This window comes from Boleophthalmus pectinirostris, unplaced genomic scaffold, assembly GCF_026225935.1.
Source record: "Boleophthalmus pectinirostris isolate CB_2022bp ecotype Guang Dong unplaced genomic scaffold, ASM2622593v1 HiC_scaffold_10, whole genome shotgun sequence".
In the NCBI taxonomy this organism is placed as follows: Eukaryota; Metazoa; Chordata; class Actinopteri; order Gobiiformes; family Gobiidae; genus Boleophthalmus; species Boleophthalmus pectinirostris.
Genome location: NW_026570971.1, coordinates 13,202,876 through 13,218,966, shown reverse-complemented (window position 1 = coordinate 13,218,966; position 16,091 = coordinate 13,202,876). Strand labels below are relative to the sequence as shown.

The 16,091-nt window shown below is 44.7% G+C and overlaps 4 protein-coding genes across 5 annotated transcripts; 3 read left to right on the top strand and 1 right to left on the bottom strand.

Moving 5' to 3' along the window:
* Window positions 1-220: 220 nt before the first annotated feature.
* tmed8 (transmembrane p24 trafficking protein 8) lies at window positions 221-2,534 on the top strand. The gene is made up of 5 exons (XM_020919693.2): window positions 221-408; window positions 521-608; window positions 724-814; window positions 977-1,270; window positions 1,342-2,534. Exons 1-5 carry the CDS (start codon window positions 296-298, stop codon window positions 1,557-1,559), a joined length of 804 nt encoding a protein of 267 aa, XP_020775352.1. The 5' UTR covers window positions 221-295; the 3' UTR covers window positions 1,560-2,534.
* A 219-nt stretch (window positions 2,535-2,753) lies between these two features.
* zgc:163014 (uncharacterized protein LOC100038766 homolog) lies at window positions 2,754-6,096 on the top strand. The gene is made up of 13 exons (XM_055157402.1): window positions 2,754-3,101; window positions 3,180-3,350; window positions 3,445-3,550; window positions 3,630-3,749; window positions 3,822-3,935; window positions 4,007-4,181; window positions 4,248-4,376; window positions 4,469-4,656; window positions 4,724-4,920; window positions 5,315-5,406; window positions 5,484-5,538; window positions 5,607-5,704; window positions 5,788-6,096. The coding sequence occupies exons 1-13, from the start codon at window positions 3,031-3,033 to the stop codon at window positions 6,018-6,020; spliced, it is 1,749 nt and encodes a 582-aa protein (XP_055013377.1). The 5' UTR covers window positions 2,754-3,030; the 3' UTR covers window positions 6,021-6,096.
* Window positions 6,049-7,944, bottom strand: gstz1 (glutathione S-transferase zeta 1). Of its 2 annotated transcripts, none has more exons than XM_020919686.2 (9): window positions 7,717-7,944; window positions 7,383-7,434; window positions 7,222-7,289; window positions 7,058-7,138; window positions 6,863-6,988; window positions 6,653-6,728; window positions 6,511-6,563; window positions 6,386-6,435; window positions 6,049-6,310 (listed from the first exon to the last, which is right to left on the bottom strand). In XM_020919686.2, the coding sequence occupies exons 1-9, from the start codon at window positions 7,744-7,746 to the stop codon at window positions 6,181-6,183; spliced, it is 666 nt and encodes a 221-aa protein (XP_020775345.1). In that variant the 5' UTR covers window positions 7,747-7,944; the 3' UTR covers window positions 6,049-6,180. The 2 variants fall into 2 exon arrangements, with proteins under 2 accessions (XP_020775345.1, XP_020775346.1); XM_020919687.2 differs by lacking the exon at window positions 7,717-7,944 and adding an exon at window positions 7,508-7,672.
* A 151-nt stretch (window positions 7,945-8,095) lies between these two features.
* Window positions 8,096-16,077, top strand: aldh6a1 (aldehyde dehydrogenase 6 family, member A1). The gene is made up of 12 exons (XM_020919642.2): window positions 8,096-8,225; window positions 8,639-8,683; window positions 8,779-8,853; window positions 9,000-9,161; window positions 9,229-9,307; window positions 12,877-13,179; window positions 13,253-13,374; window positions 13,589-13,778; window positions 14,255-14,436; window positions 14,540-14,719; window positions 15,511-15,609; window positions 15,712-16,077. Exons 1-12 carry the CDS (start codon window positions 8,187-8,189, stop codon window positions 15,814-15,816), a joined length of 1,581 nt encoding a protein of 526 aa, XP_020775301.1. The 5' UTR covers window positions 8,096-8,186; the 3' UTR covers window positions 15,817-16,077.
* Window positions 16,078-16,091: the final 14 nt, after the last annotated feature.

The window sequence follows — 16,091 nt, the reverse complement described above, 5'->3', positions numbered from 1 at the left end:
ACAACATTTATGCTTAGAGCTAATCTATGCTAACCTGTTAGCCAGCTGCAAGAAGGCCAAGCTGCCAGAAAAGTAGGTTTGGAAATGATGCCAAATGAAAATAAAGCCGCACAGACTCTGTTGCAAACTAGTCTGGCACGGTACATTAAGTTTCGGTGTGATGTTGCCGTATGTAGTAGTTTATGAAAATGTGCCTGTGCAGTGGACGTACTCTGAGTTCCTCTGTGCGCTCGGAGAGGCGGGGTTTGGGCTGTGGGAGCCACGCAGCTGAGCTGTTTGTCTTGTCCTCAGAGCCATGGAGAAAATAGACGCTACATCGGAGCTGCAGTCACGGCTGTCATCTCTCTCCTTCTCTGCCTTTTCCGGAATAACATCCAGACAGTGTGAGAACCGACCGGCTGACACCAGGTAACCTGTTGCTCTGGGAGTTTCTGTTATTGGGGCAGGGTATTTGATATTTGTAAGCACAAATTATCATATTTTCTCTATTTATTCTTGTGGTTTCTTGTGTTTTCTTCAGACTTGAGAATACAGACCTTTCACAGACTTTGAGCCAAGATCGAGTGAATATGAATGAATCTACAGAAAAGACTACCAAGCTTTCAGAGGTAGTTAATATTTCTCAAATGTCAAATAAACCATTATGATTGAGTCACAGTAAACAAGGAAGTGCTATTCAAGATGATATAAAGCGTGACTTACCCTTATGTGCATTTGTTTGAGGGTAATGATGAGGCCCCTATTGAGCCGGTCCAGAGGGAGGGCACAGACGAGAACAGCCCTGGGAGCTCTGAGCTCTCTGCTGAGATAAAAGGTAAGAACCTGCTGCCTGTGCCACACAGCTCGACGTTATCTGCACTCATTGCCCTCATCAAATTGATATGTTATATTTTTACTAAACTATTTGCAGTGTGTATATGATGAAACTGATCTACAGTAAAAATGTTATGTTTGACATTTTATTTTTTTTTGGCAGCCCAGATGCCACCTTTAGATCCCCCAACTACATGGACATCTGCTGCTCTGAAGGAGCTTAAGGCAAAGCTGCGCGGTGAGAAGGACAGTGTGGTGACAGTGTATCGAGGAGACATCATGACAGTCCATGTGCCCACTGTGCCAGAGGCTAAGAAAGTCTGCTGGGAGTTCGCCACAGATGGATATGACATTGGTTTTGGAATATACTTTGACTGGACTCCTGTAACATCACGGTCTATTACTGTCCACATTAGTGAGTCTAGTGATGATGAGGATGAAGAGGAGGAGCTGGAAGGTACACTGTTTTTTCTTGTAATCATTTAAAATTATTATGACAGTATTTTCTAATATGATTTCTTTTTTTAGGGCCTGTGATGAATGGAGATGTGGAGAAAGGTTCCAAAAGTCAAGCCAACTCAAATCTAGCTGAAATCTTGCCTGTGTATCGACAGGACTGCCACTTGTCTGTCCATGGGGGCAGTCATGACTTTCCAGGTGAAGGCACGTATCTCCTGAAGTTTGACAACTCCTACTCGCTATGGCGGAATAAAACCCTTTATTACAGAGTTTATTACAGTGCCTGAGATGTCACGTTATTGCTAATGAATGTACAATTAAAGCATTTTATTGAATAGAAATAAGATAACTGTATGAACTATTTTTATTCTATATAAAAGACAGCTCTATAATACAAGACAGGCATAGATGTCTATTTTGTCAATATCAGGTTGAGTCGCCACATGGCCTCCTACCGTATTTTGTCAGTTTAAGGCGATGCAATGCTTCAACGTCTTGCTATATCTAAAGTAGCCTTGCCATGGTTTCATGTATGCACTGTGCTTACTTACTGGTCAAGTGCCCATTTAAAAAAATACTATATATTAATGAAAAATATTTTCAAAGGTAGCAGTAATCAGGGAATACCACAGAACAGGTGTCTATTTAGCAGTGGTTGGCAGAATCAAATTTTTATTTTTGTGTGTATTTTTCTGTAAATGTTTTGCTGTTGTGTGTATTTTAGCCGTTGCCATATTTATTTCATTTTTGACTGTGAATGAGAGAATAGTCTGTCTGTGCACAAATCTGTATGTCCTCAGTAGAAATGTTGAATGTTCTGAAGTGATGAGTTCCGCACAGTTTGCTTGCCATAGCACAATTAAAAGCCATCCCTTATCATGCAAAGCTCCTATTATGTAATGTGAATCAATATTTGCCTCTGCTTTTCCCCGCTCATTGCAGCTAAGAAGTTTGAATATGTCATTGTAATTGTTTATTGTGCACAGAATAGATGAAAACTGAAGATTATTGTCTCTTCGAATATATGTTTTCAATTTGAATGTTTTGAGTTTTTTGTTTGTTCTTGTTGGAATAATCATTGCAGCTTCCATACTGCATGTTTCCAAAGATGTCACAAAGCTGGCTGCTAAAGCATACATCTATTCATTGGAACGCATCAGATCTAAAGGTTATAATGTTTGCTGTTCTGTATCCTTATGTAAATTAATGATTATATATTTTAAAAATTTATTGCAAAAGGAATAAAGAGAATATCATCTGTTTCAGTGTGTTTTTTATTGCTAGCGTTGCCTGTCTACTGGTAGTATTAGAAAGTTCTGTGGGAGTCCCTTGTGTTTTTATTAAACTGGCCCATATGGGATTTGATGTAATTGTTACAGAGTTGGTGATGAAACAGGGTTTATTTTGAGCCCTCCCTGAAGGATGGTGAGAAGTGTCAATCACATTCACTCGTACAAATCAGATGGGTTTAGTTAATTTGCTGTAGTCTGGAAATTTTCTTTTTGTGAATCTGCAGATTTAATTGCATTTCGGATAGGCCTAGCTATTAAATTTACACCGCACTTATTCATATCTGTTTAAGTGATTAAGTGATAAAACTAATATATATATAAAATAATCACACTTAAAAATGGCGAACTAATTACAGTGGTCTCAGGTGTGCGCCTCAAGCCGGTCACCTCTGAGCTGTCAACGCGCCATCGCACTCGTGTGGAGTCGCGCTACTGTGATTGTTTGAAATCAGCATTTTGAGGATTTATGGCCAAAATGGGTAAACTTAATTTTTACGTTATTTGGTCTCTACACGACGCTCCCCGACAGTTCATGAGGTAAGACATGTGCACTGATAACCTGTGTTGTAGTGCAGCCCGCTGCATCTAAATACAATTTTGTCCGTTTGTCTCCAGTAAATCCAATCGCAGGTGTTTTCAGGCGCACATCCCGCTGCCCCTACCCAAACAGCTGGTCATCTTCGGTCTTGGAGAGTGGGGAAATAACGAGACAACCATATCAGTGGAGGTCCTTGTCAGTACTAATGTACAGGCCCAGAATATAGGGACTCTGTCCTCTCGATCAAGGTGTGACATCAGCATGTGGTACAGATGCAATACAGAGCAAATGGGCTCCTCCTCACTTCTAGTTTGAGCAGTGATAAGCAGTTTTATTTTTTAGGTGCCTGACTTGGGAAGGCGAGTGGAATCATGAAATTTCTTCAGTGGCAGCAGAGAGAAGCAGGAAGGGTGTATATGGCAAGATTGTGCTCACAGTGTGTGGGGAGGTATTCATAGTACACCTGGATCTCTCACACTTGTGGTGCAGGTGGACCTGCATATTTATGTTAATTTATGTAACTGCAGCAGGAGAAAGACGGTGTCTTCAGCAGCACTTCACTTATGCATAAGAAATGGTCAGTCCCACAAGGACACAATGAAGTGGATCTTTCAAGCACAATACATCAGAGCACCATGAATGAAACGGTGAGGCTGAAGATATAGTTTGAAAATGTTTTCGGTATCCACATTTTTAAACCCATTTGATTGTTTCTGCAGATGACCCAGAACTGCTCACAATTGTGCAGCAGTGTTTGCTTTGGAGAGATTCAAGTAAATAAAATCGACACCAGTGATTGTGTTGTGCCAAGTCGACTGTCAGCTTGGCCTACAGTAAGACTATCCATATTCCACATTGAAGCCTAAACTTGGTAACAAAATCTGATTTTCCTGTGTGAATAAAGAACAAGACTCCCAGATGGACAATCATCAGTAAAAGAGGTCACCTGACTTGGAGCTCCGAGGACAAGGACAGCCCTGGTGAAGACATAATGCAGTCATCCACCCCCAAGAAGAGGATCTTGTCGGTGAACAGTCCGGATGAAATAACAGAACAGATAAAGAATGAGAACAGAGAAGGTCAGGAACAGTGAGCCATTCTGTTAACATTCTCTTATCAGGTCATAATTTGATTGTTGCCAATAGTGTCAATGTGTCCATCGAAGCGCTGGAGCCACACAATGTGTCTGATTGACCCAGACACTGCTGTTCTCATTGGTGGAGAGACATCAGAGCAGAACTACTGTAAAGACTCTTTGTGGAAACTGGAGCTTGGTCTGCACCTCAAGTTAACACTTGTTGTACTATGCTTTTAACTTTTTGACTTTGATTTTTTTGTATCAATTTATTTGCACATTATTCTTCAGACAATGACTTCTGGTTTCCAATGAACTCCTCTGCTTCTGGGTATGTGCCACCATGTGCCCGGGGCCACTCTGCAACCTTTGACCCTGACTCAAAATCAGTCTTCGTCTACGGTGGCCTGAGGGAGGGTCTTTCTTACAATGAACTGTACATTTTAAACACTATGACCTGGAAGTGGATGCTTGTCAATGTAAGTTTCTATGACCAAAAAGTAACATCTGTTGAAAAACTGACCTGATCCAGATGTTCATGTTTAGACTAAGGGGAGTGTTCCGACTTTGGCGTATCATTCTGCTGCCTTTTATAAGAAGGAGCTTTTTGTTTTTGGTGGAGTTAAGCCAAGCACTTCCTCTGGAGAGAAAAACTGCAGTAATGCTCTGTACATATTTAACCCTGAGTTTGGCCTGTGGTACCAGCCCATTGTGGAGGGAGAAAGACCTCTGCCACGCTTCGGGTTTGTCTCACTTACAATGCCTCTGGTGCACTATGTAACTGGTGGAAGCAAGGCTGCCAATCTGCACTACCAACACTCACATGCACACACAACATTCATACTAGGCATTGTGGGTGTGTAACCTAAGGACACAACCATTTTTGCCACTGTGGCCTCTGGTTTTCCCTGCGGTCTTCCATCCAACTACTAGACAAAACCCAGCCTTGCTTGACTCCTGAGATCTAACGAGATAAGGCCAAACCTCTGTGTCCTGATGTTTACATTGTTCCACAGTATGAGATTAAACATCTCGATGAGCAGGTGGCAGACCGTTCTCCAGAAAAGTGACATAGTGCACCTTTTTAATATAGAGTAAAATGGTCATTGTAAATACATAGTGGCTTATTTTCAACAGGCATTCAGCCACTCTGCTCTCCCATAAACTGATTATTTTTGGTGGCAGAAAAACAGCAACATATCTTAATGATCTTCACATTCTTGATCTAGGTAGGAAGTGATATTTTATTCATCTATCTGTATATACATATATACACATACACACACATTTTTATTTTTGATTGAAGGCTTGATGGAATACACAGCTGTGAAGTGTGAAAACATGCCTCCACTGCCTCGGGGGTAAAGACAAAAATAGTTTATCATAATGTAAATATGTCAAAGCTTAAAATAATTTTCTGTACGGACAGGTTTCACGCAGCAGTCCCTCTTTCAGACAACAGAATTTTGGTAAGTGGTGGTTGCAGTGCCATTGGAGCCCTTCAGGATGTCCATATCTTTAATATAGGTGAGTACATTTTCCTTTTTACTTTACACTGAAGTGTATATTTGATAAATGGTTGGATTTGATAACTTGTCTTACTGTCTCAGATACCAGAATATGGACTTCACTGACTTCACCTTTGCTCTCCTCCAAACCTCGAGCTGGACACAGCATTATTGGTCTGGGCTGCTCCGCTTCATCACACACAGGGAAACAAAAGGACAAGAATGGACCAACCATCTGTCAGTGTAAACTTCTGGTATTTGGTGGGTCTGACTGCGCTGGTACCTTTTACAACGATACAATAAAATGCACTATGGAGATTACTAGTGAAGAATGAGGAAACACTTAAGAAAACACTGACCCAATCTTTTGTATCACAATTTTTAATAAAGATTTATATTCAAATAATAAAAGTTACCTTTTATGAAATGTGTTTGTTCATAATGACTACTCCCACAACATTTGCAATTGTTAATCAAGTACACAACTTCAACATCTTAAGGTTGACGCAAATCATCCGGAGTATCTGGCTGACGTGATGGGTGACTCGTTCTGAAAGCATCAATCTCCACCAAGGTTGCATTCAGCCTTTTGATTGTTGGGTATGGTTCAATGTCCACTTTGAACCTGCAAGCACAAGCCCATCAAATTGACGAATGCTCAATATGTATGCACTACTTTTAAGTTGGTTTGTTTTTATACCTCTCTGCATTGTAGACCTGAGGAACTAGGCAGATGTCAGCCATCGATATCTGAAAGGAAGAAAACCAAAACTAAGTCTAAATCATTGTTTTATTTATTACAGTTGTAGGTTTGACAGCACTCACCTCATCACCAACACAATATTTCCCAGCTGTTTCTTTCAGAATAGGTTCAAGAGCTAAAGGCATAGGTAAAGGGTATATAAGTAATGTTTTAAATACCTGGAAAATCTCAGGTTAAAAGCAAGGACAAAAGCCTCTCACCAACCTTGAAACCCTCGATTGATGAAGTGCTGTGCCCAAGGGACCTTTTCTTCCCCAATTTTCTGTAGCACATACAAATTCTGAAAACAAAAGGATGTGACATATACAAATTAGAATAAACAGTTTTTGGGGATGAATTGGTTTTGGTTTGCTTTTCCAATGTATTTTGTAAACCTCATATATGTCTCAGTGATTTCATGTGGGCTATTTTTACCTGCAGAGGCTGTATCCCTGAGGCAATAAGGTCACTTATCATCCGAACCTGCACACGTTTCTTGGGGTCTACAGGAAGGAGCGGCGTCCCTGGCCTGGTCTCATCGATATACTGAATGATTGTCAGCTGGATGGCCAAAGCATAATCAGTCATCATTATAATCATCCTCTGTAAAGGTGATGTCTTTACACTTACTGATTGAGAAATGGTCATGCCATCAATTTCAACTGCAGGCACTTGCTGCATTGGGTTAAGTTCCTTGTACTGTGGTGTATACTATGAAAAACAGCATTATTATTATTATATTGTTATTGTACATTTAATACCAGTACAGTTATGAGTGGGCTGCAGTACTCTACCTGCTGACCACCATCCTTGATCAGATTAACAGGAACTTGATCATATTCAATGCCTTTAAGTGCAAATGCTAAAGTAAAAAAGTATTACAGTAATTATTTAGCTGTTAATGAAAACATGAGGCTAATCCAACATACAGGAGGAAAGATTGTCAATGACTTACCAATGCGAACCCTCCAGGAACAAGAACTCCTGAAGTATCCATGGAGAACAGGCTAAAACAAAACACAACAGATGAACTGAATGTAGGCCAAAACAACCCAAAGAGGTGTATGTCTCATAGAGCACCTTGGTTGAAGTTGCCATGTCCTAAATTTCTTTCACCAACTACAGAATAACTTTTGGTGATCTGCTTCTACTCTGGAGCAGCCAATAGGATGTGCTCCTAAAATCCCTCCTACATACTACTCTTTGGTCCATGACTAAGCATCTTTGCCATCTGGTTCACATTAGGAGAAGGTCTCTGCTTAAATATGAAATTATAGTGTGAATTGTACCTTAGCTAGATGCACAAAGGACAGGCGCATTGCTTGGGACTTGCGTGCTTAGCGTTGTGAAGTTTATCAAGCCGATGATTCATTTATGTCTTCTTTTTGTCACCTTGCAATGAATGTATTTATATCCGGGTGATCTTTAGGGCAAATTAAGTTAGTTTTAGTTGCTCAATTGCTTTCCCTCTGCCACTATCGCTTCTGGTTACATAATCGCTAAGGTTGTTGCCAATGAAGAATTTATCCAATCAAAATTCTGTTTTTTACAAACAAGGCGGGACGATATGAATGTCTGCACCAAATTGTGGTCAGTCATTGGTGGGTGTGCTCTCTTTTAGCCAATGAACAACCCCAGATTCCTGAAAACCCGCCCCAGGTAGTAGTTTTCTGCACCGAGTAAAGCCTGGAGCTGCGCTGTCTGCTGGTGCTGGCTGCAGAGTCCTGCCCCTGGAGTTCAAAATACAATAATTTCCACCATGGCCTACACAGCTTTAAGAACATTGCTAAAGACAAAGGTAAGGTCAAGTGAATTAATGCATTAGTTGTGTTACATTGTTAGAGACAAGACATTCCACATCGTTTGCTCCAAGTATTATGTGTTGCAAGGATTTGGTTGAGCCCAAGGAGAAAAAATAATTTTTTTTTTGCAGAAAAACTAAAATAAAATAAAAAGTTACATTAATTTTATCCTTTTATAACAAGAAGTTCATCTCCATGCAAACATTATGAACAGAAATATCAATTATATTGACATAATTCCTAAAAAGAACTATTCTTAAAAGTTGACTTTGCCCTCTCTAGCCATGGATTCTTGGGGTTTATTATTAATCTTGTGGTAGAGCTGGTTTAAACTAGAAATTACGTGTACAATTCATTCTTTAACATTGTCCATAGGCCATGTGCAAATCCACCTGTACTTGTTTTACAGATATCACTTAAAACTGGACGCATGTGTTATTCCTCCTCCTCAGTAGTAAGTTTACATAAATTAGGATGTAGACCTAGCTTTTGTTTCACACCACACAGAATGTATTCACATAACTTCATATATTGTTTCTTACACCACAGACAACTGTTAAGCTTTTCATAGATGGGAAATTTATTGATTCAAAGACCTCCGAATGGCTGGATGTCCACAATCCTGTAAGTATAAACCACAAATATAATTAGTGTCATTATGAAACAATATCACTCACTCAATGTCAGGAGGTTAGTTGCCCTTTGACACAGAGTGCTCTCTGGTTGATGATTAGGATGCATTTGCTGCTTTTCCTTATCTTTTACCACAGGCCACAAATGAGGTGACTGCTCGTGTCCCTAAAACCACACAAGAGGAAATGTTAGCAGCTGTAGACTCCTGCTCCAGAGCCTTTCACACTTGGTCTGAAACCTCTATCTTGGCCAGACAGCAGGTGTTTCTGCGATATCAGCAGCTTATCAAGGACAACATTGTAAGTCAAAGGATCTAGAAGTTGTTCCCACAGTCCCACTTGTTTATTATAATTGGTCTAATTTCAGAAAGAACTTGCAAAGAACATCACAGTTGAGCAGGGCAAAACTCTGGCAGATGCAGAGGGCGACGTATTTAGAGGACTGCGTAAGTTTCTCCTGTCCATACATAATTATTCAGATTCTTGACAATATAATAATTAATTAATTTGAATTACTACTATTTTTTGACCTATTTATGCAGTCACAATGCCTGTTTACTTATTATACAAAATCCACATATTGTATAAGTATTGCATTGTAACTCCAGTACAATGTGACAATGTCAGAATATCAAAATGTGTATTCATCCATCCATCCATCCATTTTCGTTTGCTTATCCGGGGCCGGGTCGCGGGGGCATCAGCCTAAGAAGGGACTCCCAGACTTCCTTCACCCCAGACACGTCCTCCAGCTCCTCCGGGGGAACCCCGAGGCGTTCCCAGGCCAGCCGAGAGACATAGTCCCTCCAGCGTGTCCTGGGTCTTCCCCGGGCCTCCTCCCGGTGGGACATGCCCGGAACACCTCCCGAGGGAGGCGCCCAGGAGGCATCTGGAACAGATGCCCGAGCCACCTCAACTGGCTCCTCTCGACGTGGAGGAGCAGCGGCTCTACTCCGAGCTTCTTCCGTGTGACTGAGCTCCTCACCCTATCTCTAAGGGAGCGCCCAGCCACCCTGCGGAGGAAACCCATTTTATTTTGTATCCGCGATCTTGTCCTTTCGGTCACTACCCAGAGCTCATGACCATAGGTGAGAGTAGGAACGAAGACTGACCGGTAAATCAAGAGCTTCGCCTTTTGGCTCAGCTCCCTCTTCACCACAACGGTCCGACACAGCGACCACATCACTGCCGAAGCTGCACCGATCCGCTTGTCAATCTCACGTTCCGTCCTTCCCTCACTCTTGAACAAGACCCCGAGATACTTGAACTCCTCCACTTGAGGCAAAGACTCCCCACCCACCTGGAGAGGGCAAGCCACCTTTTTCCGGTCGAGAACCATGGCCTCAGACTTAGAAGATCTGATCTTCATCCCAGCCGCAGTGCACATTGCAGGTCCGGGTTCGATGAAGCCAACAGGACAACATCATCCGCAAACAGCAGAGATGAGATCCTGTGGTCCCCAAACCGGACCCCCTCCGGCCCCTGACTGCACCTAGAAATTCTGTCCATAAATACAATGAACAGAACCGGTGACAAAGGGCAGCCCTGGCGGAGTCCAACATGCACCGGGAACAGGTCTGACTTACTGCCGGCAATGCGCAATGCGAACACAGCTCCTGCTCCGGTCATACAGGGACTGGACAGCCCTTAGCAAAGGGCCCCAGACCCCATACTCCCAGAGCACCCCCCACAGGACACCACGAGGGACACGGTCGAATGCCTTCTCCAAGTCCACAAAGCACATGTGGACTGGTTGGGCAAACTCCCATGAACCCTCGAGCACCCGATGGAGAGTGTAGAGCTGGTCCAGTGTTCCACGGCCAGGACGAAAACCACACTGCTCCTCCTGGATCCGAGGTTCGACTATCGGCCGGATTCTCCTCTCCAGTACCCTGGCATAGACCTTACCGGGAAGGCTGAGGAGTGTGATCCCCCTATACTTGGAACACATCCTCCGGTCCCCCTTCTTATACAGAGGGACCACCACCCCGGTTTGCCAGTCCAGAGGTACTGTCCCCGACCGCCACGCGATGTTGAAGAGGCGTGTCAGCCAAGACAGCCCCACAACATCCAGAGACTTAAGGTACTCAGGACGGATCTCATCCAAACCCGGAGCCTTGCCACCAAGGAGCTTTCCAACCACCTCAGTGACTTCAGCCAGGGTGATGGATGAGTCCGCCTCCGAGTCCCCAGCCTCGGCCTCCTCCTCGGAAGACATGACGGTGGGATTGAGGAGATCCCCAAAGCATTCCTTCCACCGCCGGACAACGTCCCCAGTCGAGGTCAGCAGCTCTCCCCCCGCACTGGAAACAGTGTTGGCGAAGAACTTCTTCCCCCTCCTGAGGCGCCGGACGGTTTGCCAGAATCTCTTTGAGGCCGTCCGATAGTCCTTCTCCATGGCCTCCCCGAACTCCTCCCAGCTCCGAGTTTTTGCCTCTGCAACCACACGGGCTGCAGCACGCTTGGCCCGCCGGTACCCGCTGCTTCAGGAGTCCCCCGAGCCAGCAAGGCCCGATAGGACTCCTTCTTCAGCTTGACGGCATCCCTTACTTCCGGTGTCCACCACCGGGTTCGGGGATTGCCGCCGCGACAGGCACCACAGACCTTACGCCCACAGCTCCGAGCAGCCGCATTGACAATAGAGGCCGAGAATGAAGCCCACTCGGACTCCATATCTCCAGCCTCCCCCGGAATCCGGGAGAAGTCCTCCCAGAGGTGCGAGTTGAAAGTCCCTCTGACAGAGGGCTCCACCAGACGTTCCCAACAGACCCTCACTACACGCTTGGGCCTGCCAGGTCTTTCCGGCTTCCTCCTCCGCCAGCGAACCCAACTCACAACCAGGTGGTGATCAGTTGACAGCTCAGCCTAGGGTGTCCTAGTGCCACGTGCACTTATGGACACCCTTGTGCTCGAACATGGTGTTCGTTATGGACAAACCGTGACTAGCACAGAAGTCCAATAACAAAACACCGCTCGGGTTCAGATCAGGGAGGCCGTTCCTCCCAATCACCCCTCTCCAAGTGTCACTGTCGTTGCCCACGTGGGCGTTGAAGTCCCCAAGGGGAACAACGGAGTCCCCGGTCGGTGCACTGTCTAGTACCCCTCCCAAGGACTCCAAGAAGGCCGGGTACTCTGCACTGCTGTTCGGCCCGTAGGCCGACACCACAGTGAGAGACCTGTCCCCGACCCGAAGGCGCAGGGACGCGACCCTCTCGTTCACCGGAGTGAACTCCAACGCACAGTGGCTGAGCTGTGGGGCAATGAGCCCACACCAGCCCGCCGCCGCTCCCCGCGGCCAACGCCAGAGAAATGGAGAGTCCAGCCCCTCTCAAGGAGTTGGGTTCCAGAGCCCAAACTGCGTGGAGGTGAGACCGACTATATCTAGTCGGTAACGCTCAACCTCCCGCACAAGCTCAGGCTCCTTCCCCCCCAGCGAGGTGACATTCCATGTCCCCAGAGCTAGTCTCCATGTCCGGAGATCCGGTCGACGAGGCCCCCGCCTTCGACTGCCGCCCAGATCTCTTTACACCGGCCCTATATGGCTCCTCCCGCGGGTGGTGGGCCCACGTGAGGACGGCCCCACGTCGCTCCTTCGGGCTGAGCCCGGCCGGGCCCCATGGGGGAAGGCCCGGCCACCAGGCGCTCGCTGACGAGCACCCACCCCAGGCCTGGCTCCAGGGTGAGGCCCCGGTGACGCCAGTCCGGGCGACGTAACTGACCTCTGTGTGTGACTCATCATATGGGACTTCTGAACCGTTCTTCGTCTAACCCGTCCCCCCGGACCTGTTTGCCTTGGGTGACCCTACCAGGGGCATGAAGCCCCCGACAACATAGCTCCCGGGATCATTCGGGCACTCAAACCCCTCCACCACGATAAGGTGACAGTTCAAGGAGGGGATGTGTGTGTATTCAATGTGTATTCAAGACAGATAAAATTACGACGTTATTCAGATGCTTTATGCATCTGCCCATACCAACTCCCGCACACTCCTTTTTGTATCTCTGTACATTTCAGAGGTTGTGGAGCATGCCTGCAGCATCACCTCTTTGATGCTGGGTGAAACTCTCCCTTCCATCACTAAAGACATGGACACTTACACCTTTCGCCTGCCCCTTGGAGTATGTGCTGGCATTGCCCCTTTCAACTTCCCTGCCATGATTCCCCTGTGGATGTTCCCTATGGGGATGGTGTGTGGAAACACATATCTCCTGAAGCCGTCTGAGCGGGTCCCGTCCTGTGCTATGCTGCTAGCCGAAATGCTCCAGGATGCTGGTGCTCCAGACGGGACACTTAATATTATCCATGGCCAACATGATAGTAGGCACACATGTACATTTAATAGTTTTTTGTTATGTGACAGCCACCTACAAACTTTATAATTTCTTCCCAGCTGTAAACTTCATCTGTGACCATCCAGCTGTTAAAGCAATCAGCTTTGTGGGCTCAAATCAAGCTGGGGAATATATTTATGAGAGGGGATCCAAAAATGGAAAGAGAGTTCAGTCCAACATGGTGAGTCGTCCAAAATAGAGCGTTCTTGGATACTTCTTATTTTGTACAGCAGGTGGCAGCATTGTTCAACAGATGATTATGATGTGTGTCTGCTGCTCCTCATAATCTCTGTGGTCTGTAATACATCTTGAAACACTGAAAAAAAAAGTTAATTTTATTTACTATTATTAAATCAAATGTGTTAAGGTTCACAATCACTGTATGCTTGTTCTAGGGAGCAAAGAACCATGGTGTGGTGATGCCAGATGCAAACAAGGAAAACACTCTGAATCAGCTAGTGGGTGCTGCATTTGGTGCAGCTGGTCAGCGCTGCATGGCCTTGTCCACAGCCATCCTGGTAGGAGAGGCCCGGAGCTGGCTACCTGAGCTGGTGGAGCGAGCAAAGGCTCTGCGTGTCAACGCAGGTAATGCACCTGCACATGGGAATTTACTCCTCAGACACACTACATCTCTAGGGTCATGGCTGTAGTCATATGGGGGCCACCCATGCCGCTTTAACCACACCTTTGCCCTTTGCGTGATTCTCACTTCTCTTTGGTCTCGGCTGGTATATAGCTCTTGATGAGCCAGCCATACTGGCCGTTTGTGGCCACATCTGCAGCAAGGGCCTAGTGGTTTAGAACAGATCCTTTGAAAAAGAAAGTTAATGTGTGATAAATTGGAGTACAAGTCTCACCATTTTACATGATGTGGACTTGAATTAGTGTCACATACAGGAAACCTGTAAGTATGCGTTTTGAAGGAGTGACTGTGGGTGCCCCTCATCCTGTGTCTGTGCAAACTGCATTTTTTGAATGTCAGTGCCATGATCTGCACCTCGCATCATGCTAGAGCTATTGTGTGTAACCTTATAGCTGGTTGTTTTGTGGGGCCATGCCAGGAGACCAGCCTGGTGCAGATGTGGGGCCCCTGATTTCTCCCCAGGCCAAGGCCAGAGTGTGCAGTCTGATTCAGAGTGGCGTGGATGAGGGAGCTCAGGTTCTCTTGGATGGCCGAGATGTGAAGGTCAAGGGTTATGAGAATGGCAATTTTGTGGGACCAACCATCATAGGCAATGTCACAGTATGTGGATCTATGCTTCTATCCAAACAAGAAAATGATAATGATAATGATAATGAAGACCTCTAAACTGCTAGTTACAATGTTGACTTCTCTATTCCCACAGCCCAAGATGAAGTGCTACACTGAGGAGATCTTTGGCCCAGTTCTGGTTGTTCTTGAGGCAGAGACTCTTGACGACGCCATCAAAATGGTCAACGGGAATCCCTATGGCAACGGGACGGCTATTTTCACCACAAATGGTGCCACTGCACGCAAATACACTCACGAGGTGGACGTGGGCCAGGTGAGCGTCTCTAGACTCCAAATGTGTTTTGGTAGAAAGGAGACATTCACATCCCTCTGTCATGTCAATACAGCATACCAAACAGGGAACACCTTAGTCAGAAATCTTTCTTGCTTTACAAATATTATTTTTCTTGGCTATGCTAATCTGTTTGCCCCTAACCCAAAATACACATATTGGCTGAACTTTTCCCTCCACTTCTCTAGAAATAGGTACTGCAAATACCTGTGAATTTATGAAAAAAATAGAAGTACACAGTTTTCCAGTTAGTAATCGAGGAGGGAAACTCGTAATTAAACCTCAAAAGGGATTTCTCAGGTCTGCTCACCGTTGTGTATAAATACAGCCATCCCTGACCCTGTTTGTTTGCCTGTGGCATTGAGCTATGCACTGTTTGCTGTTCACATGACCAAACTCTACACCGACTATGTGCTGTTTTCTCCAATCCTGGCTGCAATAAACATCAACTTTCCTTTTTCTTTTTTTCCCACACCTAGCCAAAAGGTCTCATTGTGTCCAACCGTACTCTCATCATTTCAAACATTCAAAACCCAACAATGCCATTTTCTCGTTGCCATCATAACACAATGTTTATTTAGCCTCTCATAAGCACATGTTGTGCTTTCAAAAGGGTAAATATATGCCGCCAGTTTAGTTTTGTTTTGATATCATGTGACCTTGTTTTCTCTTTTTCAACTGTACTGATGTACCGCATCATTATAGCAATTAAGCATCCACAAATGTTTCATGTTCTGTGCATTTTTGAAAATGGGTAAACTACTATCATGCAGGTTGGAGTGAACGTACCTATCCCTGTTCCACTTCCTATGTTCTCCTTCACTGGCTCAAGAGCATCCTTCAGAGGAGACATGAACTTTTATGGAAAGCAGGTAAGACCCGCATTTTACAAACTACTTAGCATTAATTCAAATCTTGATATGTGTACTGCTTTCATAGTATTACTGGTTGAATTCACTTTCATGTGTCTCAAGGGAATCCAGTTCTACACACAGATCAAAACTGTCACTTCACAATGGAAAGCTGAAGATGCTACACTCAAAAGTCCAGCTGTTACCATGCCAACAATGGGACGCTAATATCATGTAAAAGGTGTTTTAAAACCATCTTTATATGCTCCTTGCATACTGATTTAACATCACTATGCCGATTGGATAGCAGAACAACAAGAATTCAAAATACTTGTAAAATAAAAGCCCTAGTCCTTAATCGGACAATACAGAGTACTATAATGTTACATAGTGTTACACAATGTATTTACAAAACCTTTGCATTTTACATGACAGCTGTGTAGAATTGTATTCCTATTAATTTAATAAAACAGAGTATATTTCTCCAACTTCTGCCTCAAAAC

What these genes read in the sequence shown, in the direction of transcription:
- tmed8 (XM_020919693.2), top strand. Translation starts at nt 296, where the DNA reads ATGGAGAAAATAGACGCTACATCGGAGCTGCAGTCACGGCTGTCATCT. An exon ending in AACCGACCGGCTGACACCAG is followed by an intron (nt 409 to 520) that starts GTAACCTGTTGC and finishes TGTTTTCTTCAG; the next exon opens with ACTTGAGAATACAGACCTTT. An exon ending in TGAAGAGGAGGAGCTGGAAG is followed by an intron (nt 1,271 to 1,341) that starts GTACACTGTTTT and finishes TTCTTTTTTTAG; the next exon opens with GGCCTGTGATGAATGGAGAT.
- aldh6a1 (XM_020919642.2), top strand. Translation starts at nt 8,187, where the DNA reads ATGGCCTACACAGCTTTAAGAACATTGCTAAAGACAAAG. An exon ending in GGCTGGATGTCCACAATCCT is followed by an intron (nt 8,854 to 8,999) that starts GTAAGTATAAAC and finishes CTTTTACCACAG; the next exon opens with GCCACAAATGAGGTGACTGC. An exon ending in TGAACTTTTATGGAAAGCAG is followed by an intron (nt 15,610 to 15,711) that starts GTAAGACCCGCA and finishes ATGTGTCTCAAG; the next exon opens with GGAATCCAGTTCTACACACA.
- gstz1 (XM_020919686.2), bottom strand. Translation starts at nt 7,746, where the DNA reads ATGCGCCTGTCCTTTGTGCATCTAGCTAAG. An exon ending in CCTTTGTGCATCTAGCTAAG is followed by an intron (nt 7,435 to 7,716) that starts GTACAATTCACA and finishes GTTTTGTTTTAG; the next exon opens with CCTGTTCTCCATGGATACTT. An exon ending in TTCCTGGAGGGTTCGCATTG is followed by an intron (nt 7,290 to 7,382) that starts GTAAGTCATTGA and finishes TTTTTACTTTAG; the next exon opens with CATTTGCACTTAAAGGCATT.
- zgc:163014 (XM_055157402.1), top strand. Translation starts at nt 3,031, where the DNA reads ATGGCCAAAATGGGTAAACTTAATTTTTACGTTATTTGGTCTCTACAC. An exon ending in AGAGCACCATGAATGAAACG is followed by an intron (nt 3,750 to 3,821) that starts GTGAGGCTGAAG and finishes TTGTTTCTGCAG; the next exon opens with ATGACCCAGAACTGCTCACA. An exon ending in GGAAGTGGATGCTTGTCAAT is followed by an intron (nt 4,657 to 4,723) that starts GTAAGTTTCTAT and finishes GTTCATGTTTAG; the next exon opens with ACTAAGGGGAGTGTTCCGAC.